This window comes from Barbus barbus, assembly GCF_936440315.1.
Source record: "Barbus barbus genome assembly, chromosome: 46".
Taxonomy (NCBI): Eukaryota; Metazoa; Chordata; class Actinopteri; order Cypriniformes; family Cyprinidae; genus Barbus; species Barbus barbus.
Genome location: NC_136724.1, coordinates 13,300,775 through 13,326,004, shown reverse-complemented (window position 1 = coordinate 13,326,004; position 25,230 = coordinate 13,300,775). Strand labels below are relative to the sequence as shown.

The 25,230-nt window shown below is 36.9% G+C and overlaps 1 protein-coding gene across 1 annotated transcript in view; it reads left to right on the top strand.

The window, feature by feature from the left end:
* Positions 1-1,369: 1,369 nt before the first annotated feature.
* The window catches only part of LOC306865253 (brefeldin A-inhibited guanine nucleotide-exchange protein 1-like), a 67,472-nt gene continuing 43,611 nt past the window's right edge, over positions 1,370-25,230 (top strand). Inside the window, exons 1-2 of the mRNA XM_079409757.1 lie at positions 1,370-1,600; positions 20,752-20,782. Of these exons, the coding sequence (XP_079265883.1) occupies positions 1,477-1,600; positions 20,752-20,782 (155 nt within the window). The 5' untranslated portion in view covers positions 1,370-1,476. The remainder of the gene's footprint in view (positions 1,601-20,751; positions 20,783-25,230) is intronic.

The window sequence follows — 25,230 nt, the reverse complement described above, 5'->3', positions numbered from 1 at the left end:
TCAACTACTGTTGTTTTCTCAGCCGATCAGGTCGTTGTTGGTTGCTGGTGGTTTCCAAACTCTTGATTTCTCCATGCCCTTTGTTTTTGCTATAGCTCTAATTGACTTCCTCTTTTCTTTTAGCATCCAAATTGCTTGCTTTTCTCTCAAAGTCAGCTCCCTCATCTTCATCCTGGTTTGTGTGTGTCATCATCGAATGCAAGATTCAGAATACAGAAGTAATGGATATAACGGATACGACACATTCCCTGCTTTTAATATCTGAAGAATCAATGCAACAGGACACAGCTGATCACTTAGAAAGACCTGTGAGGCAACTGTTCCAATACTTATGCTCACATCAGATAGAGGGATGAAACTCTAAAAGTGCTGAACTTCTTAGCTGGTAAAACATCTGTGTGTTGAATCACCCAATAATAAAATGTGACATTCTGTAGTTTTGTCTCATATTCATCTTTTAATCATATTTGTAAATGTCTTGACTCCACAGCCAACAGAGCAATTTTGTCTTCACTGTTCCAATACTTTTGGAGGGCACTGTATATACATACAGTATATATATATATATATATATATATATATACAGTATATATAAACATCTCAAAGTTACTAATACAGATACTCAATGGAAACAGCAAACAGCAATAAGGTATCAGCAATAAAACACACTGGAAATCAGTAAATTAAATTGTATTAAAATATGCAAGAAATGTTTTCAGTTGGAAATACATTTTAGTATTTATAATAAATGCAAATTATATTTATATTACATTGTTATATTTCCCAATTACTTTCTAATAGCTGAATCATGGCTGCAACAAACTCATCTGGTCCACATTAAATTACAAAATAGCATCCTTATTAATAAAACGTCCTTATTAATAAAACTTTGAAGCTGCCCTAAACATCTTAAAATAATTATTATATTATATTATATTAGAATATTGTTTTTTAATTATAGGAGTAAAGGTGCCTAAAGTTTTGCTTATTTTTTCCCTTTCTTTTTTTTTCTTCTCCAAAGAAACCACAGATATCTATAACTATATCTATAACCACAACTACCACAAGGAAGTGAGTTTACTTGTTTGATATATCTGACAATCAGTTCTTAATTCACAGATCAGAATTGTTTTCTCTTTTATGTATTTATTCATTCATTATTATTTAATTTGTAATCTGTTTATGTATAACCTCATTCTACTGATTGTTATTTATTTATACTTTATTATATTTAAAAATGATACTCTCTCTCACTGCGGCCGTTTTTACGTGCTTGACGTCATTTCCTTCCAACATGGCGCAGGCAGCAGGTCGCTGATGGAAAACTGAGGGATTTACCCCACCTTCTGGCTTTATTTATGTTTCTCTATTGAGGGCACCATCCGCCGGAGAAAAACTCAATCATACGGGAATATCTAAAAACCACGGATCCAGCCTCCATTGGGACAGGTTCTCCTCGCCCCGTCGCAGCGCGTCATGTATGAAGGCAAAAAGACGAAAAACATGTTTTTAACCAGAGCTTTGGAAAAGATTTTGGCCGACAAGGAGGTGAAAAAGGCTCATCACTCGCAGCTGCGCAAAGCCTGTGAGGTGGCACTAGGTCAGTATGATTTCGATGCGTTGATCGCGGTGTTTTAGATGTTTAAGATCCGCATGTGTGGCTTTAATCCTACCGGTAATGAAACGGAGCAGCTTCAGATCAGCTGCATCAATCCAGCAGCATTGCGGAAGTTATTCTCATTCTACCTGAAAAAACGGCTCGATCCAAACCTGTACCTGCTGCTTTAGCATGAAATGTCGATCATTATGCGCTCTTGGTTTGAATAAATCACATTTAGTGTACGTACGAACGAGGGAACAGGTAAAGGAAAGCAGGAACTGACAGGGCGAGTTTTGACAGGAGCTTGAGAAAGCCCCTGCATCATTCGGGCAGTGCACAGAATAAACCATTCATGTTAAATTACACATTTTATAAAGCATTTCGAATTCATTTGAGTGTCACTGACCATGTTTTTCTATCATTAAATGTAAACCCCCACCTGTCATGTTACAATAACAATGACATTTTAGTTTTGCGTACAGTCTTTACAGCGAGACTACAGCGTTAACTTTACAAACTAAACTGTCATATCGTTTAAATGAGCGGAAATTTGCTTTTGTACTATCCTCAATTTCCCCAATAACAACAATGACTGGGCAAGATGGAGAGAAACGCAGACGGAAATGCTTGTTTGCATTTGTGTTGTCGCAGAATTGTTTAGTTATCTTTAAATAAGACGAGTATATAGGCTGACGGAGGTTAAACTTTATAAAAATGTGTAGTAACGATGCGCAATTATTGTGCCTTGCAGTCACAGGCTCCGCCGAATTGTTCATTCAAAACGGTTCTTTTGAATGATTCACTTGAGCCGATTACAAAGCGTTTGAATCACTTTGCTGTGAGCTGGACCATTTGACGCGTACTTCACAACTTAATCAATACTTAATTAATAAACAACTACGTTTTGTGACTAATTATGCATTTCACTGCAAAAAGAGCGAGTAAAATGGGCACGGTCGCACTTTTCAGTGATGACTCAAATGAGTTGGTGAATCGGATCATTTGAACAAACTACCCAAAGGAACCGATTCGCTGAAATGAATCAGACTAGTTTGCGATGGGCGTAACGGAAGTGTTGTTTGCAGGATAGGGGTTGTGCTAGTCTATAAGGGCTTGTTTGGGACAAGGTGAATGTCATGCATTTCTCATTATCAGTGGTCAATAATGCATGCACGGTGGAAGTTGAATTACAGTGCATTATTAAAGGGGGAAGAAAGCAATGGCTTCCAGGCTCTTGGCATTGTGCATGCAGAGTTGTTGGTTCAGCCTGCTTTACTGCATTGCAAACTGTGATTTATTTTTTTTAATAGTTAATCTGTAAAGCATTATGCACAGAGATGTGATTTTATTAGGAATGGGACACTTTGATCTCTTTGAAACATAGGAAGCATCTTGCATATTCAGAGAGGCTTTGATTCAATTCACGTACAAGAAGATATGAAGATGTAAAGGACAGCCACAGTCAAATGGAGTGGTAGAAAGTTGAATCTATTTCATGCTGCTTGGCAAACATAGGGAAAACTGTCAACCCTTTCTCTCTGTGCTGGTTAGTGAATAATTTAGATCATAGTGAGCTGTGTTTTTACACCACTAAGACAAAGTTCCCAGCGCAGACCATATCCTCTCAAATCTGGTCTCTGGCTACTTCAAAGATGAGACGGGCTTACTATGATGACAAAGGACTGATACATACAACCACATTTTGGAAAATTGTAAAACGGGCATGTGGATAATAAATGTAGTTAATGGTTAAAGAATATTATTATTTACCAACTCAGTTCATTTATGGTAATATCCCTTATTAAAAGCATTTGTGGTAGACAAATATAGAGCTTTTCTACTGAACAGCACAGGACTTATGGTCCGTTTTTGCATATGTAGGGTCGCATTTGGCATTTTGCTTTGAAGTCCGAGTTATTACAGCGTCTGTCAGTGAACTTTAGAGAAATCCTGTTGTAATTGTCGAGCCACAGTTCATTTGTCCCACCTTTAGGGGGGCACATGCCTCACTTGAAGCTGTGAACTCTGGTTTCATCTACAATTTTTAGCATTCCCTCAGTTCCCATTGTGAATATATATTGAGATATATTGAGAGTTTGTGCATCTTGGAAAATTATTGGTATTTCTGTATTAGAAGTCTAGAGATAAGTGTTGCTCAGACGACAGAAAAAATGGGTCTCTAAAAGGCTATGAAAGTAAGGTGTTTGAAATATTGTTCTTCGCCGATACAGCAAGCATACTGTTCTCATGCTGAGCTTTTGAAGCGTTTAATAGTCTGCTGTATGACTTTTCTTTTAAAGTAAATGTATGCTTTGGGAAAATAAGCCTTTAAAAGAAATGTGATGGCTTATCACCCAAAAAATTAAAATGCTGTCATCATTTGCTCATGTTGTTCCTAACTTATGACTTTTTTTGTTCTGTGGAAACGCAAAAGAAGATATTTGGCCAGACATTATTATTCGTAACCAGCATTGACTTTTATTGTATGGACAACAAAACGCTGAAGTATTTCTAATAATATCTTATTTTATATTCCACAACATTAAGGAAAATCATATCATTTTAGGGAAACATTTATCTCTTTAAATTTCTGCTTTGAATGCCAAAGAAGCCATGACATAGGCTGTTTCCTTCTCAGTGTTGATATTTTCTGAATGTGAGGATGGATTTCTTAATGACAGCCTGGATATAAGGAGAGATTCTTGTCCCTTAAGCACAATAAATACTTACAGAGCAGGTAAAACAAGTTCATCATTTTCTTTTTTAGCCAAGACTTCTTCAGTTCAGGCTGAGTAGACAGGACCCCGGGGCTGAGTCTGATCCTTTTTTTTCTAACCGCACACACATCGACCTTAACCAAACTCTGTTGAGCAATCAGGGGACCTCTTGCAAATGCTCTAGTTGGTCGTGTAGATTCAGGTCTTGAATATTTTGAATGAGGTGTGGCTAACATGATGCTCCTGATTTTTTGATTGACATTAAGGATTTCATGAAAGTGAAGACTGGAGATGGTACCAAAACTCTATAGGTCCAAGGTTTTTTTTGCCAGGAATGTTGTGTAATACATGGTTGTTGTTGTTAAATTGCAATGTGTGAATTTCCAGGTTTTTGTTTTGTCTTTTTTTTAAATTTCTTAAAGGGGTCATATGATGCGATTTCAAGTGTTCCTTTCTCTTTGGAAGGTTACAAGCTATTTGTGCATAGATAAGATCCCTGAAGTTGCAAAGACTAAAGTCTCAACACCAAAGAGATATACTTTATCAAAGTTAAGACTCTGCCACACCCCCCTAAAACAGCTCATTCAAACACGCCCCCACATCTCTACGTTACAATGTGGGGAGATTTTCATAACACTGCCAAAACATACACGCAAAGAAAGAAGGCAGAACTATTATTCTTGCGGTAGAATTGTTGCTGCCGCCGGCGCCATGTCCTGGAGACGCTGTTTCGTGGTGAAAGCGAAACTACTTTGTTTGGGCTTCCAAAAGAGAACACAACTAGAAATCAGTGGTTAAGCTGTATTTGCAACACTGTTCCAGAGCAGTACTAAGCAAATAATCGAGTGTGTGCAGCGCATTTTACGGAGGACTATTTCCTGAATTGGCAGCTACAATGCAGGCTTGCACAAAGGCTGTTTCTATAAAGTGGGGCAATTCCAACTTTGAAAGGACAGTCTGGTGCTTCTGACTCACAGCCTGTAAGTACATTTCTGCCACATGGCGATTCAAACGTGAGTTTTGAGCAGTGTAGAGTAGTGCTTGTTGTTTGTTTCTCCAATCACCAATGCAGACATTGTAATGTTTAATGGGCGCGATGCAACACGACACGTAAAAAGACAGTATGAGTCATTATAATCAGTAATTATGTCCCCACTGAATGGAGCAAATGCCTAGTTTGTAATGGGTTTTATTGTTTTTGTGTGACTCGCGCCCTGAAACGCCATCACAATACGGTGAGGGGCGTAACATTTCCGTCTCACGCTTGAGGTATTCGGCCAATCACAATGCACTGCATAGCTGGCCAATCAGAGCATGCCTCGCTTCTCAGAACGATGAACTTTGTAAAAATCGAAGCGTTTCAGAAAGGCGGGGCTTAGAGGAGCAACAATAATGTACAGTATGTGAAAAATGAATTTTTTTTTTTTTTACTTTAAACCACATAAACAGATTGCATTAGACCAAATACACAAAATAATGTTCTTTAACTTGATATATTAAAATACCTAAAACTGAAATAAAAATTAATGGAACAATGTAGACATAGTTAAAAAGAAAATAATAATAAGAAAAAGGCGCAACAAAATTCTTTTACTAAAATTAAAATGAATGTGATAAATATAAGAAAAAAAAAAATACTTCAAAACGAAGGGATCTGTCAACATTTACTCACCCTTATGTCATTCCAATCCTGCAGGACTAAAGGTCTCTGCACACTGAGTCCGAAATTTTCGCACGTTAAAAAATAAATACGACCTTACGTTGTGTCAGTCACGTTTGCATACTGCCTCCGAAACGTTCGTCTGTCAAAAAATATATCGAATGCGAGGATCATGCGCATCTCGTCAGTAAAGCCGGTTCCGTGATTAGCAGTAAATCTTCATCACCTGCTTTCAAATGGAGAAGTATTTAAGATGGTATTTAATGCACAGAGCCAATTCACTGACAAGCTACGCAATATCGAGTTCATTATCGAAGACGATTCATCATTGCGTAGCTTGCTCTGTGTATTAAATACCTCTCCATTTGAAAGCAGGGGATGCAGATTTACCGCTAATCCCGGAACCGGCTTTAGTGAAGTGAAGTATGGGGACCCATACTCGGAATTTGTGCTCTGCATTTAACCCATCCACACACACACACCGTGAACACACACCCGGAGCAGTAGGCAGCCATTTATGCTGCGGCGCCCGGGGAGCAGTTGGGGGTTCGGTGCCTTGCTCAAGGGCACCTCAGTCGTGGTATTGAGGGTGGAGAGAGCGCTGGACATTCACTCCCCCCACCTACAATCCCTGCCGGCCCGAGACTCGAACCCTCAACCTTTGGATTACAAGTCCGACTCTCTAACCATTAGGCCACGACTTCCCCTTTACTGACAATTGCGTTCGATATATCTCCCAGCCCTAAAAAGAAGCTATTTTGAAGAATGTTGGTAACCAACAGGTTCCATTGATTTCCATAGCATAGGGTAAGTAAATGATGACATAATTTTACATTTTGGGTGGACTATTGAAATGTATAATAGCATGTGAAAATATAACACTGGTCAGGTTGGTGAAGCGTTTATAGAGACCTTCTGTAAATTGTTCGTCCAATATTAATTTTAAACAAAGTCTCGTATTGATCTCAGTTTTTCTTGAAACCATATGATGTTGCATGTGACATGACATAACTGTTTCCTAGTTCACCAGCCACTGACAGGTATAGAAAAAAAACTTCCCTTTGAGTCCTGACTCCATGGTCTATCGCAACCAGTGAGGGGTTTACAACAAAAGTGCCTGCTGTGTCTTTGCAAAATTGCCCAAATCTCACAGAAACACAAAGTTTAATGCCTGTAATATCGTAAAAAGGCTAATTGGGATTCAGTGGACTAGTGATATTAATGTACTCATATTGTTTTCAAGACACCTGGGCAGAAACTGAGAGTAACCAGTAAGATCAGGTGTCCGCATTTATTATTTAGCTGTCAGACTGATCGTATATTACTCACTACTTCTAACCCTTCAAGCAGTTTCGAGTCCTGTTGGCACCTGTGCTATTCATCATAAAAAGTTTCTTAATGGCCCAAAACAAGGAAGACGTTTAAAGTGAAGTTCAAATCCCAACTAACAAATATCATAGTATTCTGAGTTGCTTTTAGAGGCATAACGTACAAGTTTAAGACTCACTAGGGTAATGCATTAAAAAAGCTGCCCGACTGTCACTATAAATGTCCTCAAATTTTTGGTTCCTTCTAAGAACGTAGATGGAAAATGGTTTTCTTTGATCATTTTTTTTACTTTTTAGTGCTTTTTAGGACACATGATTGCATGTGTGCATGCGTTCCCTTAATAAAGAAAGTGGAATTAAATGCATGTGCAGTGGCCGTCTGGCTTATCCCTGCTCTGCTGGTGAGGATTGTTGCTTTGCTGCACACAGTGAATGATCTGAATGAATTTAATTCTGGGTTTATTGTTAAGATGGAGGGTGAAGATTAGCAAACACCGTGGAATCAAATAATTTTTAAAAAGCCTCTGTCGCGTATTGCCAGGTAAACGGCAAAGACAACAGGCTTTTTACAATGAAAACAGAAAGGAAATGAAAAGTAAATTGGCTGTTATTGACAGTGTTTGCTTGATTTTTGCCTAGAAAACCAATATGTTCACCTTCTCTGGTTTAAGAATTGGTCTTTTACTTCACTTTACATTTAACTTGAAAACCAAATCCTCCGTCTGCCATTCTACTACTCCGAATCGCCAATCGTTGTTTTTACCGCATTTTGCTTCGGAAGAATATTTTTCATTGCTGAAATTTCAGTACATCACTGGTGTTAATGATTTTCACGTTTTGGGCAATAACCAAAAATAAAAATAAAAAATCTATACTATTTTGCTTTTAAAATACTCCAATTGGCATTTTGTTCCATTCCATTGTGCTCCATGTTGAACACATCTAATGCAAATGGTTCCAAAAAATGTGTCCAACCAAGGTCCAGTGAAATAGTTTCACTGGTTTTGATGCAGAAACCACATTCGCAGTGTTCTTTTTGTTTCAAAAACCATGGCTTGTTAACCAGTGGAGTAAATCCATGCGGCTACACACGCATGCACTTGTTGTCGCAGTGTTGGTGTGACTAGTTGGCAGGGCTACACCAGGGCCACCCTCACACCCCACATGTTGCGATGTCCAGACAACCTCTCTCAGCATTTCCTGTGCAGGGCCTAAATTTAATTACAGCTAGGTATTTCTCTTTCTCCTACACAATGTGACTGTCAATGGTCCAATGCTCCCTTCTCAAGCGCAGAGGACCTGAGCCGGGTGTTTATCTCCGCGGGTGAAAAGAGCACACTGCCTCCCCTTCCACTGGGGCGCTGCTTTTTGGAAGCGTTTGTGTTTGTGTGTGAGAAATGGTTTGAGTCTATTTGGTGGGCGGATGCTTGATACTTCAACTGTGGGATAAATAGATACATTATGCAAATTTGTCTCTGATGTTGTTTACCTTCCATAGACAGAATGCCGTCATGACAGTATCACCAAGGAACCAAGTGCCAAATAAAACAGTGTAAGGTCTCTAAACAGCTAGGCTAGCTGGTCTTGTGCAAGTAGAGAGGGATGAATATTTACTGGCGCCCCTTTTTTTAAACTGTATTGTCTCATGTTTTGGTTTGGCTAGAATGCTCTACTCAAGTATGCAGAAGGAAATGGCAATGCATTGTAATATATTACTATATATAAATATATGCAGTAAACTATATATGTACAACTATTTCTCATGCATTCCAGTCAGCTTCTGTATAGCACCTTTTATGGTTCACACTCACACCTTTACTGACAGGTGTAGCCTAGGTGAGAAATGCTTCAGGCTTATAACCTGGCCCAATTTAGATTCAGATCATATTTTAAGGGGCAGAATCCCTAAACAAAAAAAGTTTGTCTGCATGGTTGTGTTCACTTAAAGCCTTATCTAGTAATTGGCCAAAAAGATATTTGCAAGGAATATATACACTATCTTTCAAAGGTTTGTGGTAGGGATGGGCGATATATTGCATGTGATATGCATGCGCATCTCGTCAGTAAAGCCGGTTCCTTGATTAGCGCTAAATCTCCATCACCTGTTTTCAAATGGAGGGGCATTTAATACACGGAGCCGTAGTTCACTGACAAGCTACGCAATTTGCGTTCATTGTCGAAGGCCATATATCTGCAATAATGAAAGCGATATTGCGTAGCTTGTCAGTGAACTACGGCTCCGTGTATTAAATGCCGCTCCATTTGAAAACAGGTGATGGAGATTTAGCGCTAATCAAGGAACCGGCTTTACTGACGAGATGTGCATGCAACCAGATGCGATATATCGCCCATCCCTAGTTTGTGGTAGGTAAGATTTACAATACAGTAAAAACGATAATATTTTATACATTAAATATATGTATGTTACAATTTAAAATGCATGTTTTATATTTTTATGCAATTTAAAATGTAGTTTATTCCTGTGATGGCAAAGCTGAATGTTCAGAATGTTCAGAAATCATTCTAATATGCAAATTTGGTGCTCAAGAAACATTTTCTTATCAGTGATGAAAACAATAGCCGTTGTGCTGCTTAACATTTTTGTGCAAACCATGATACATTTTTTTCCCATTTCTATTCTTTGATGAATACAAAGTTAAAAGTTCATATTTTGTAACAAAATATCATGTAGCTTTTGAGCAAAAGTTAATGCATCCTTGCCGAATAAAAAAAATCTTACTGACACCAAACCTTCAAATGGTAGTGTACACTGCCAGAAAATTGTGGGGCTGTACTCTCAAATTTACTCATCTGTACACATTAAGGTACAAATATGCATATTTCTGGGAAGATAAGGTACAGTAGTGTACCCCTAAAGTTTTTATTCCCCTTTAAATGACAGGTTTGAGATCAAAATTGTACAGGTTCACTTGCCTCTTGTCATAAAAACAAAAAAGCTTTATGATTTTCTATGACATTAGTTCTGCAACACATCCAAGTGTTATAAACGGAAACCCACCCATAAGAACTAGAGCCTTCAGATTCCTAAACTTGTCTGCCAGATTTATTCATTCTCAAAAATACTAGGTTTGTAAGGCAAGAGGAGTTCATTTAAATAGTTTCTCTGGTTGTCGAGTGTGCCGGCACGGTGTGAATGTGTGTGCTTTGAAATGGAAATGTATCTGTAGGAGTGAAAGAAAAAATGCACCACTGCTCTCAGGTAACACTAGTCACCATTGAGAATGGGATTGGTTGGAAAGCTCTAATGGCTTTGGTAAATGTCACCTCTTTGAAGCAGATTTACGACTGACTGTCTGTTCAAATCACAATGTGAACTCTTGTGATCAAGTAAGGATCAGCCCCGTTCCGCCTCTGTCTTTCAGTCCTGGATCTGGGAACGTGTGAATCCACCCTACCCTTTGACTGGAGGAGATCAAGTGGGCAGCAGATCAGAGTTTCCCAAGGGCCAGAGGGACTTGGATGTAGAGGTCTCATGAAAGAAGCTTTGCTTCCGTGTCTTGGCTCGAGAGTTGCAGAGTGATTCCACATGAGAATGAATGAAGGAGGAGGAAAAGAACGCCCTAATAAGACCCCACCTTAAGCTGTCTACTTGGACTCCATTCGCACACCCTCTGGCTATGCAAACGGCTTCTGTTTGGTTTGTCTTGCAGTCTGCAGTCGTTGCATTAGTGTGCGCATGTTGCCTTGGTGTTGATCACATGGTGTACTGCACAACTCCCAAAGGACCCTACTGTTTATCTTTCTCCAGCATTGGAGCTGCAGCTTGTGTGTACTGCAAAACATGCCACCATTCGCTTTTTGCTTAATTGATGGAACAAAACAGCAACTGGAGACTGAATTAGCTCTGAGAGTTGTTTACCTAGGTGAAGGTGTCTCAGAGCAGTCGTCTCAATCCCACCATGCTGCTGTCTAAAACACCAAAGCAGGGTAACAATAATCAAGCATATACATATTAGACTTTTGCAATCGAGATCCAGAGTGAAATAGCAATATGCAATTACAGAGCTCCCCTGCAATTATTGCCAGTATGAAGGAGAGAGACTGTCAACAGTCGGGGCTTTCTGCTGTCCTGCCGAGTGAAACTCCCCTGTACTGACATGTCACGGCATGCTCTCAGCCCACCGTATGCATCATGAGTGAAAGTAAAGCTATTTCTGCTTCATTAGAGTTGCGACTGACACCTCCAGAGCTGATATATTCTCAGGTAGAGATCTTTGACGACGACGTTTTTGGCATTTATAAAGTCCCACACAGGCCCAACATTTCTGACCAAGTAGTCAGTTTCTGTTTTCTTTTTGAACAAAGACTCTCTTTAATGTTGGACCTGTGGCCTAGCGGTTGACACACGAGTCCCCACAAGTTTAGACTTTATGCGCAAATTGGCAATGAGGGTTTGATTCCAGATGTTTTAAAGTGTTATTTATTTATTTATTTTTTAATTTAAGATCTATTAAAAGTCAACAGGAAGCAAATTGGGAGAGAGAAAGGGGGGATGGGATCGGGAAAGGTCTGCGAGCCGGGACTTGAACTCGGGACGTCCGAAGCACAACGACGCTATTTGTCGGCGTGCTGCCCATGAGGCTCTTGGCGCTGACATGTTTCATAGTTCTGTCACTCCAAGTAATTTCCTGTCATCTCTCAATTATACTATCAATAAAAGTGAATGCTACATTGATACCATTGTTGTGACTGTATTAAAAATGGTTAGGTGCCATATCAGTTATCAGCTTCAATTTTTTTTTATCTGCATATATTTAGCTCCATTACCTGGATATTTAATTGTTCATGCTCAAAAATGATCATGCTTTTTTGTATTTTTACATTCAGAATCTTTAACATCCTCTAATGCTCACTTAAAGTTAATCTGTAAAAACTATTAATTTGATAACACTGATAAATCATCAAGTCTAAAAACGATTGTTCATTTTTATACGGTGCGGCTCTATAATGTTGCAGTGACTAAATTCACTTTTATTTACAGTATTAGTGTTTTGTTTATCATTTATTTTGATAAAATACTTGTCATTACTAATGTTTTTTTTCCCTCCCTGGAGGTTGTAATCATACCATCAGTTATGCAATCGTTCTGTAAGATCACCCAGAGAGCGAATGAACATGGTCATCCTAGAGCCCAACTGTATCAATTATTGGGTTGCAGGTTTGGTTTCCATTAATTGCGCTAGTGTCATTGCTTTGATTTGAGTGAATCATGGCTCTGTGCATTTTAGATGATAGTGGCATCATGGTTTGACAATTGTACATTATTTCATCTCGCTGAACCAACTGTCGGTGCTTGTCCTTAGAGCACAATTATCTCTGAGCCGCCATCAGCATCGCAACGCATCCAGAGCTAATACATAATTCATGCTGGTTATAAGTGTTTATTTTATCCTAAAGCAGAACAGCTTCTGTAACATTCTCTCACACATGTTTTAATAATGTATGGCCATGGAAATAAGCTTGCTTCTATGATTTGGTAATTGTTTTTTTAGTTAATATTGAAGATTTGTTGTTTTGCTCATCCCTATATAATATCTAGTAAAACTGTATTGTCTGTTTCATATTATCTCTTTCACTGGCAGCTGAATACAGTAGGGTTGCTTGTCTATTTATTTTCCCATGGCTATGTGGAATGCTGTGTGTCCCAGTACAGGGATTTGCAGAAGGTCTGGAGGCCCTGCTAAAGTTGAGAGGGGACACACGGAAGCGCCTCCTAATGTGGGTCAGTGCGGATTCAGAGTAGACCGCCAGTCCTGTGCCCCTCATTCACAACACACTCATGCATTATATAGATAATTTATGGCGAAGTTGTGGCCTAATGGTTAGAGAGTCGGACTCGTAATCCAAAGGTTGCGGGTTCGAGTCTCGAGCCGGCAGGGATTGTAAGTGGGGGGAGTGAATGTCCAGCGCTCTCTCCACCCTCAATACCACGACTGAGGTGCCCTTGAGCAAGGCACCGAACCCCCAGCTGCTCCCCGGGTGCCGCAGCATAAATGGCTGCCCACTGCTCCGGGTGTGTGTTCACGGTGTGTGTGTGTTCACTGCTGTGTGTGTGTGTGCACGTTGGATGGGTTAAATGCAGAGCATGGTAGTATGGGTAGTATGCAAGTATGGGACACCATACTTGGCAGTATGTCACTATACTTCACTTCACATAATTTCATTTGAAACTATCCTTGCTATCCCATTTGAATGATTTTTAGACCGTAATTGAATCGACACTGTTGAAATTTATGTATGAAGGATTATTTATCTGTCATGCTTTGTGTTGGAGATTGTGTGTCCTGTGTGGCACAGTCAGATTTCATATCAGTCCTTTGAAGCTGATGGTAACTGAAAGAAACTTATTTATGCGGTGTCATAATATGTTGTCCCAACTGTTGGCTCAGAAAGTGTGGGTGCTGGCAGTGTTTCAAAATTATAATGGTGCCAACTGTTAGAGTGCACCAGTATGGAATACAGTAAGACTGTGTTTTGTGCTACTCGTCAGATGTTTAAGATGTATAGGATTTGTGTAGCTCAGTGAATAAGCAGGCATGGTAGCAAGTTGAATTCCTGTTTAATTCCTACTTCAGTCCATTAGCAAACAGCTAATAATGTTTTCAAATACAATCTATTTTATTCAGCATTAATTGGATCAAAATTGACGGTAAAGCTGTTTATAATGTTAAATAAACCTTGATATTTTGATCTGTTTTACTTGTTTTACTGTGTTTTTAGATCAAATAAATACTGTCTTGGTGAGTCTTTCAAACACACACACACACACACACAAAACCTGGCCAAACTATCAAGACTTTGGCATTTATCAAGGTATAGAAATATTGATTATGGTTGACTGAATTTCTGTTTATTCAATGACCCAAAAGACCAACAAATTGTCAAATAGTGCACAGATCTATCGAGTTTCAGGACAAACACACAACACAAAACACAAAGTGCACGTGAAAGTCTGTCAGTGTGTGAGTTTCGTGCATCTAATAGTACTGCATTCCAAACGGCATAAAAGCATATCTAAAGTAAAACACGTCAGGGGGAAGCACACACTGTCAAGCAATGCGCACGTATCAATGAGGCCCGCCGCGTCTCTAGCGTGCACACATGCCATATGCAAAAAAAACAAGCTCAGAATCATTGAAGAGAGAATCGCGATTCATCTGAGAATTGTTTTTTTTTCTCCCACCCTTAATAATTAGTTTTTTTTTTTTTTTTTGTGATTTAAGCTATTTAGCTATTTTACCAAATGTATTTAGACTATTGTTTTTCATGCACATACCTAGAAACCATATAAGTAACATTTTACCATGGTATTGAGTTGCTATATGTATGGTTTTAACTATGGTTATCATGATCTAAATGTATGCTACTACGGAAGACCAATGGTTAATAAAAAAACAAAAACAACAAAAAAAAAAAAAGTCAGAATTATGAAATTTCACCATATAAAAGTGAAGTTGCTACAGTTTTTTACATGTTACTGATTTTGATAATGCACATAAATTTACATCTGCATCATAACTCTAGCTACTATAAAATGTATTTTGAACTTTACCGAAGTACAGCGCTGACTTTGTAGCATACGTTTGACTGAATTGTTTGTCCCGAATCATACCATACAAAAATCTGATTTTAAACTTGAAAGATTTACATTTATCGTAATCATTATCGATATTGACTGAAAAAAAATAATTGCGATTTTTTTTTTTTTTTTTTTTTTTTTTTTTTTTTTTTTTTTTTAATAAAAAAAAAAAAAAGTCAGCCAATTTTTTTTTTTTTTTTTCAATAAAAAAAAAAAAAAAGTTTTTTGGCCATATTGCCCAGCCCTAGTTAAAATTATGTACATAGTGCAGGACGTACTGTTGCCAGAACAGCTTGATTTTTGGTGGAACTTCTAGATGGGGTGCTTTTCTGTGAGGATTTTCCTTTACTATTCAGTTTTGATGTGGAGGCTGTGATTTGTTTTGATTTGTTTGCTCAAGCCCAGAGTCTTACTCAAGGTCAGTTCACTGCTTTCTCTGAAGATTAGAAAAAAAAAAAGACCTAAACTACACCGTAAACTATGGTCTCGAAGGTTATGTAGGACAACAGCATTTCCTAGTTTATCGCCTGCCAAAAAAAAAGTCAAATATAAAACAGTAATATTGTGAAATGCATTTAAATAAGTTTTCTTATGTTTTTATATATATATATATATATATATATATATATATATATATATATATATATATATATATATATATATATATATATATATATACACACACACACACACTGTGATGGCATAGCTGAATTTTCAGTCTTCAGTGTCACATGATCTTTCAGAAATCATTCTAATATGCTGGTTTGCTGCTCAAGAAACATTTTTATCATAGTTGTTGCTTAATATTTTTGTGAAAATCATGATACACTACAATTCAAAAGTATGTGGTGAGATTAAAATTTTTTTATAATAAGGTGTCCGTTTAAAATAAACAAATCAAATAAATATAGCCATGATGAGCATAAGATAATTCTTTCAAAAACATTGAAACATCTAAATTATTCCAAACTTTTGACTGGTAGTGTATATTTTTGTTGTTATTGTTGATATTGTTGTCATAATTTACTATTTTAATTTACTCATGATTTTTATGCAGGCCAACATTTCCTTATCAGTTTTATTATTATTATTATTAATTGATGATAATAATAATAATAATAATTTATGTATTTAATATTTTAATTATTTACAAATGTAGTAATATAAACTATTTATTATATTTGATTGATTACTATGCAAATTAGGACCACCACTAAAAATATTGAAACAAAAAATACAAGAATTGCTTTTTAAACTAGTCAATGTCAGTATACTTCGGCTAGTTGGTTGTTAGACGACAAATCAATTAGTAGTCCAACGTGACCCATCTCTGTTTCAAACCTGGCTTAGAAACTAATGTGTAAATTGGAAAAAAATTGTGATGTTATAGCTCTCTGCTTCCAAAGTGTCGTTAGACCACTACTGCTAATTTAAAAAATACCAATTATAGCAAATACCAATATTGCACCATGGTCTGAACCATATCCCTAATATTTTTGGCTTGCAGAGTGATGGAGAATGACGTGAGTGTAAGCAGACACCAGTGCTCGATATTCGGTCCGTGTTCAGAGGCAGTTTAGCGTGTTGGAGGGCTGTCTGTCAGCAAAGCGTGTAGATGTCATTATGCTGCTATACTCGTCATTGTTTACTGCCGAGAGGAGGAAGGAGAGTGCTCTTTCTACAGTATGACATTGTTCCCGTGCCGAGCACTTAGTCATTCATGACTGCAGCTGCTCGCTGAGACCAGAGGCTCTTGTTCAGAATAAACATATTCAATCCACACTACTTTGAAAACACCAGCACAGATTAAAGTAGTCAGATATCTTGACCTGGGAGTAATGGCATGACCGACGTGTGTCGGCGCAAAGTGCTTGTACGCTAATGAATCCAGGTGTTAAAGCTGAGTTAAAGTCTAATTTATGTAATGTAGAAGCTTTCAGAAGTTTGCAGCGAGTACCTCCGACTCTCGGCATTTCGTTACATATTTCAACACTTTGGATGCATTTTTGATGCCGTTAATGAACGGTTTTAGAGGAAGAGGTGTTAAAGGGCCATGCGTAATTAATTCTTTAGTGTTAGCTGTGAAAATAGCTCTTGACAGAATGATGTTCTGAGCAAGCTGTCTGTGTGTTTGGTGTCATTGAGCCCTTGCGTTTTGGATTATTAAATATTTTTGCTGATTTAATTTAGCTTTAACTACCAATAATAGTGTGGAATAGTAAAGGCTTACAGTGAAAAGAGGCAATTGCCTGTTTATTCTAGAAAGTGCATGTAAATGTGTATATATGAGCAGTTAGGGATGTAACGATTCACTCAACTCACGATTCTATTCGATTCACGACTTTTGATTTCACGATTCGATTTTCTCACGTTTTTTGAACATGTGTTTTTGACATGTCCTTTTATTAGGCTATTGTTGCATGTTCCTTTGTGAAATTGAAATATAACAAAACTAAATTGAAATTTTAAAACAAACCCCAAATCAAATAGGTAAGTTACATAAATCGAAGAAATCTCTTCATATAAACAAACTAAGGCTTTGTCTGTGCTCTTTCCATTTAAAATTAGAGGCAACCACTGCATTTTAATCACGATCCAAACAAAGATGCAGCATACATCCAGCATGAGCAGTTTTTAATCTAAATTAGACTGTATAATTTCGAAGTTTGACTTTAGTTTTGTGGAACTATACTACATCAAACATATCTGAATAAAACTGCAGACAAGCTGAATGAGATGCAAATTCACTGTCTGCCAGCAGGTGGCGCTTATGAACAGCAATGATATAGTGTTTCCTGGGTTACCGCTGTAAACAAAGCAGAGCTGCGCTTATGAACACTACTTTAATATGCATCGTTCAGAGGCAAGATGAAAAGAAAATATAATGTAAACTTTTGTAAAGACAGTCAGCTCCCCTCAGAGATACATTCATATAAACTCCTACTCCAATTGTATTGCGATTTGTCTGGCATCTCAACCGATTTGAATTGTCACATTTTTAATCGATTTTCAACCAGCTCGCGGTTCATTAGCTATTACATCCCTATGAGCAGTATCACACTCGTAGCAGTGCAATATGGCTGTATGTCAGCATGGCTGTGATTTGGCCGCAGGTAATCACAGCCGTGCTGATATACAGCCATATTGCACTGCTACGAGTGTGATATTGCATTTTTTACAACATTTTGATGGCATGAGTGTGTAAATATATAAGAAACCGCGACGGAGTGTCTTTAAAAACCCTCTTTTGTGCAGAAATACTTCCTTCCGCCACGGATTCAAATCTCAAGTTGACAGCTGAGCCCAAGCCTCCGTCACGGATTCAAAAACGTCACTTTAGAGCTAATAACAAAGGAACGTTGACTTGCTTTATTGATATTCTGTTGTATTACTATATTAAAAGCTCACTGTATTATGTAGAGTAGAGTATTATGAGAGAGAGATGGACTGAGCGAGTGTGATTACATGCATCTGATACAGCATTCATTCTAGGGCTGCAACTAACGATTATTTTGATAATCGATTAGTTGGCCGATTATTCTTTCGATTAATCGATTAATCGGATTAAAAAAATATTGACCAAAAAAAACACTATTCCACATTCTGCCCAATGTCCTTCAAACAAACGTGACAACTGAATGCTATGAAAACATACAGTGCTTAATTTATTAGACCACTTATCATAATAAAGAGAAAACATATTTTAGAAATTTGTCAAAAATTTGTTTAAATTTAAAAATGTTATTGTCATTTATTGGACATAATAATAAAAAATGGCCTCATAACAGCTTGCATTCTTGCTGGTATTGTTTATGTACTTTTTGACTGCAATTGGGTATCGCGAAAAAAAAATACTCAAATAAAAAATACAAAAAAAAATAAGTGCTCTGGTTTTCTTTCATAGATAACAGCAATAATGATATTATAGCATTAAAAATAGCCTACTACTGTTACTAAAGAGCTTACACATATTGGAGTACTAACCAGTACAGAAAGCCGAAAAATTATTTTGGTTATCACCAATACTGTTACTTTAGAGCAGCAGTGGCACAAACCTTACATAAACACATTGTTAAACTTACATAAATTTGTTAAGCATTGTAAAAATTGAATATAGTTTAAACCTCTATTAAAAATTAAAATAATAAAGATAATAATAAAGACGAATAAAAACACAAACTCAGTGTTAACCAACAGGTAAGAGTAATGTTCTGCAGGAACTACTTTGATCACAGTCACCTCGTCATTTCTTTATCCTGTAAAAGGCCGTTATGGAGCGTCTCATGTTTATATTCAGACAGACAATTACACGCTGTTATCCCTTTAAAGTTCCTACTCTCATAAAATATTCGCACTGCATGTTGACTTTTAAACCTTAAATTAACTTTCAACAACAGATAATTCAGCACAGTGGATATGTTTGCGCTGAAAAGCCTATTAATTGTCTCCCTCTCTACTGTGTTCTGTCCGTCTGACGTGCGTGTGTGCGTCCGCCGCGCCGGCGCTCATTCGGTATTTTAAACTTAACACAGACTGTCAGGACGGACCTTTATGCAAAAATGGAAATGCTCGCGTGAATTTGTGGCATTTATAGATAAGGATATGACCGTAAACTGAACGTTTTTGCGCTGAGGACGCACACGCATCTGTCAAAGCGCCTGACAGGGCAAGCCATTACTCTTATGCATTAACTTAAAGCTTAAAATAAAGAATTATCATGTTTTGGGCAGCTTGGATCACGTGCTTTTCCGGCAGAATCTCATTCTGTTTCCTCCACTATTTTTAGATGCATTTTGTCCATAGAAATGCATTATTCAGTGCCGTAATTTGACTAACCAGCTGAAGTTGGACGTACACTGTGGGCAGACCCGATTAATCGATAATGAGAATCGTTGTCGATGATTTTCATAATCGATAATAATCGATTTTATCTATTAGTTGTTGCAGCCCTAATTCATTCTTCAGTTCAATCTCATATTCACAATAAATCATTACTTTGAATGCCCACTGAGGGAAGCGATATCTTTGTTGTACGATCCTTTCATCTGTTACTTCCTTGTATACAACCCTGTTTTAGTCTCTGTTATTATAAAAGTCTTTACTGCGAACTCACTCATAAAAATAGTCTCTTATCAAATGTATAAAATCATAATGGATTTGGGTGTCTGACATGACACTCGCTGTGAGAAATACTGCAAATGGTGTGATACAAATGGTGAAACGGTTGGATTTCTGTTATCACAAGAATATTGCATGCCTGGAAAAGGCTCTCAGCCAATCAGATTTGAGGACCAGAAAGAACTGTGTGTTTGTGTATATATTGTATGATTGTTTCAAAAAGTCCACAAAACACTCATGGTCAATGCATTTTTTTATATATATTTAAATATATATTTTTAATATAATATACTATATATATTTAATATAATATACTAATAATTAGGGCTGCACGATATATTGCATGCAATTGTCATGCACATCTCGTCAGTAAAGCCGGTTCTGTGATTATTAATAAATATTCAAATGGAGCAGCATTTAATACACAGAGCCGTAGTTCACCGACAAGCTATGCAATTCATGCTCAGAATCACAGATGAATCGCCTGCGATGTTAAACGTGATACGTGATATTGCGTAGCTTGTCAGTGAACTACTAATTACAGAACCGGCTTTACTGACGAGATGCGCATGACAATCGCATGCAATATATCATGCAGCCCTACTTATAATACATTATACATTAATTAAAAATAAAAATACATTTTATAAACATTTATATACAGAAATTCAATATATTATATATAGATGTGTATATATATATAATATATTTTCTTTTTTCTTTTACAGAGGAAATCAAGGCGGAATCTGAGAATTTAAGGTAAGTCAATATCTTACGCCACACCCCAGCTGTTGAGATGTATTTAAAAATCCCCATTTATTGTTGTCAGCTTCAGTGCTTGTAATGCAGCGCTGACATTTTCTAGAGAGTAACCACATGCGGCCCCTTTGAGTTTTGGCTGCTGCCCTGCCCTCATTGTGATTTGTGGGTGTGTGTTCAGTGCCGATGAAAAATACCCCTCACAGCCTGTGTTGTTAATGTGCATGGAGACCTTGCTGTGTGACTAGGACACAGGAATGAGACGTACTGTGCTCAGGGCTTTCTGCATGGCCAGGGCAGCCAGTTCTGAGGCCCTTCATCTCAGACGCCTCCTAGGGCAGCATTCATTCACCCTCTACATCCATTAATTCACAGCTCACCTGTTTCACCCCATCTGTCTCGCTTTCACATCCACATCCATGTCCGTGTCTTTTGGTGTCTCTTCCCTTTGTTGTTTACAGATTTCGGTTTTGAAGTGAAGGAACACTCCTTCCAAACAATAGTTCTATTTGTAGTACCAGTTTTTAATTAAAACACCATTTATCACAGCAAAACTCTTTGTAATTTTGAATCTTTAACTACACATTGTCATAGAAACATTTCAAATTTCAGTATTTCAAATGTTTGATCAGTAAACTGATCTGATGGATTCAGCAAGTTATTTGTTAGACTGATTCAAATCCTTTGTATTTTCTCTTTGTCTTTGAATTTGCTAACTCAGTGTGAGTTTATATTGTAAGATATACTAGAATAAAACAATTACACACACACACACACACACACACACATATATATACTTCAATAGTTGTAATTGTAATGCTGTTAATATTTAAATTAATATTTAGATTTCTTAATATTGAAAATGTACTTAATTTACATTAATTCTTTGAATACAAAGTAAATTATTTCTAAAAGTATATAATTTTAGTTAGTGCTGTCAAAATTAGCGCGTTAATACAGGCGATTAATTTTTCCAGTTTAGCGGCGTTAAAAGTAAAAGTTTCTGTCTCTTTTTTTTTTCTTGACAAAAATTGCATTTATTTAGATGCAGAATGTCTTTACGAGCGCATCAAACGGGAGACTTTTCAGACGCGCACTCCAACTTTGCCTCAGCACCAGTTGCGAGTCAAACGAGTGCGGAAACGGTAAAGGTGAATAGGCCATTTCAGACAGTAGAACCTCAGTGAACTGCGGTCAGATGAGATGTTATGCCAGTAAAAACAAATTTTCCTGTCCTGTCAGTAACTACGTGCGTGTGTCAGATCTGCATCACATTCAGTAGCGACAGCTCTTAAAGTATATATATATATATATATATATATATATATATATATATATATATATATATATATATATATATATATATATATATATATATATATATATATATATATATATATATATATATATATATATATATATATATATATATATATATATATATCAGCTAAATAACCTTATAACCCAGCTGCTGTGATGTCTGTTAATCAAAGAACAAAAGAAAAAAGAGCAAATCAATAACTTTTGTAGCTTTAAGGATTCCTCTGTATTTAAATTAGTATAGTGTATATTAACTTTATTCAATTTATGTATATTTCCTACTTGCTGAAGGGCACAGGTAAATATGACATTTGTTATAATGGGTTTATGTGAAGATTGTTTTAAGTTTTTTTTTTTTGATAGCTCTCAATTATACTGTAATGTTGAATGGCTATAATCAATGGTTTATATTACAAGAAAAAAGACATCAGTAGTATTGGTGTATCAGTGATACTCACTTTCAGTCATTAAAAAGGTACCACTAAACTAATATTCAACATATACTGTCTTTATGTTGTTTCTACATTAATTTGAAGATTTAAATTTTTGCTATTTAAAAACTAATATTAGGTGGATTGTGGACAGAAAAAATGTGCGATTAATTAGTTATTTTTTTTATCATTTGACAGCACAAATTGTAATGTCTTTACTGTCATTTTGAACAGTTTAATGTGTCCTTGCTCAAAAACAATATTAAAATATTAATTTATTAAACATTTACTACTTCATTCTGCACACATTTGTGACATCGGCATTCAGCATTTTAAAATTTTAATTAATTTATTTATTTGGACATTTAAGATTTAGAAAATGCCAATTTTGTGCTTTCGTCCTTTATATTATTATATATCAGGAATGTTCAGTGCAGGTTAATCTCTATTGACTGCATCTGTGGTATAATATCAATTACCGCAGAATAAAAAAAAAATGTATTGAGCCCCACCAGAAATTTTCAATTTGTTGAAATCGTGAATAGAAATGCACTTAGTGGAAATAAACATTACAATACACACTAATGGACTTGTTAACATATGAGAAAAGCTATACAAATTTCAACACATAACCATACAAAGCCATGTAAAATATAGATGATACACATAGAAGTACGAGCTGGAAAATTCAGCTTTTTCTCTTGCCTCATAGTCTTCCTCTGTAAATGCATTACGGTTTTTACAAATTGAAGCACATTTGAAAATATTTTCTGGTTAGCCACAAATGCTCTCGATAGATCTTAACTTGTATTGAATCTTTTAAAATGGCACTAGATGATTCTCTTCCCCAGATGTCTCGTCGTTCTACCACGCTTACGACCCTCTTTGTGCTCTTCCTGATTAGTGACTTGGTTTAACACTACTCTAGAGGGTTTGTTTTGGTGAGGGCCGAGAGAGAAACAGTGAAAGTTCAGGCTAAATGAGAGATGTGTGAGGTAATCTCTGAGCCCGGCGGAGCTCTAGTCTTTTCCCTCGTAGCCTGGCTACAGCTCAATTTATGTCAATTAAAAATATGAGCTGGCTAATCCCTCCACAGACAGATTAATGAGATTGAATGAAGAAGTGAGGAGAGGAGGGGGAAAGAGCCGAGCCAATGGGAAGAGGTGTATTAGACTGTAGCAGCCTCCCGCTGACTCAGCCTGAGACGCTCCAGCTAACTCATAGCCACAGCAACCCAACACGGCTGCGACCCATTAAGTAGACATCTACCAATGGGAAAAGTGTATACTTTTGAGTAATGTAGAGATTTGGGACTGTTTTTCCTACAGTATTTTGTGTTAGATTCGGCAAATGGTTCATGGATGATATGCATCAAAGTATGAATAAATAACTCTCTTGATATTTTCAGTCAGAAAGATTCATGAAACAGCCTTGTTTGTGAGTTAGAACTCAGTCAGTGAATCATTCAGAGACTTTTGTTTTGACTTTTTGTTTGTGCAGGGACCATGATTCTTCATGATTCATGAATCTGTGTTAGATTCGCCAAACTATTTGTTTGATTCGTTAAAAGAACAGCACTTTCAAGAGCAAGTTTAATCATGAATTGATTGTTTTTGTGTACAATTAGCTGGATGGATGATACAAGGTAAAATATGAGCTGCAAATTTCTACTAAATATGAATTGTGAAAAAAAATACTCAAATGGCACTTTTCAATGTGTCTGTTCATGAAAGATTCATGAAACATTATGCAGTCATACAGTTGCATACAGTTAGCTGGTTGGATGATAAGCACTAAAATATGAGCTTCATAGTTTTAATAAATACGAATTGTTATTAAATGAGTCTCTTGAAATTGTTCTTTTTACTGAGTCAAAAAGATTCACGAAGCAGTCTTTTTTTTTAGTTAGCAGTTTGAATCGAACTCATTCAGTCAGTGAATAACTCCAAACTTTTTTGAGTAAGGTCACAATTTGGGACATAGTACAATGCAGTGACCGATTCAGTCCATAATTCAGATTGATGGCTCCTGTGTTAAATTTGCCAAATGATTCATTTGAATCATTAAAAAGAACAGTGTTTTAAAGAGCATGTTTGCTCATGAAATAGACAATATTTTTGTGCTGTCTATTTGTTTTTGTGAACAGTTAGCTGGATGGATGATGGGTGCTAAAATATGAGCTGCAAACTTCTTACAAAAATTAATTGTGAATAAATGACTCATTTGAAAGGCCTCTTTTTGAGAGATGGGTATAAACGGAGGTCGGAGCCAGCTGCAAATAAGTGGGCCAGACGCAAGTGGGTGGGACTTAAGCTGCAAGTGGGCTGTACAACCCAACAGATGATTTTGATTGGTTTGTTTAATGTCATGTGGGTTGTAGTATCGGTTCACGGTCCTGGTGGCGCTAGTGGGCGAATTTTTTGCAATCCGTCAAAAAAACGAAGACGACGACTTTCAGCAGCGGCCCGATAGATGAGTGGAAAAGGTAAGCGTGATGTACAATTTTTGTTTTGTTTTGTAAAAAGTATTACAAGCTGTGAAAAGTGCATTTTCTTGGTGGCTTTTGTACAGCGTTTTCTTAGTACCACACACAGCTTACAATCTTGTGCCTGACAATATCTTTTTTTTTTTTTTTTCTACAAACAACTAATTTGCTCTCCAGGTTATGGATACCGAAGACCATAAGCAGGTAATGTA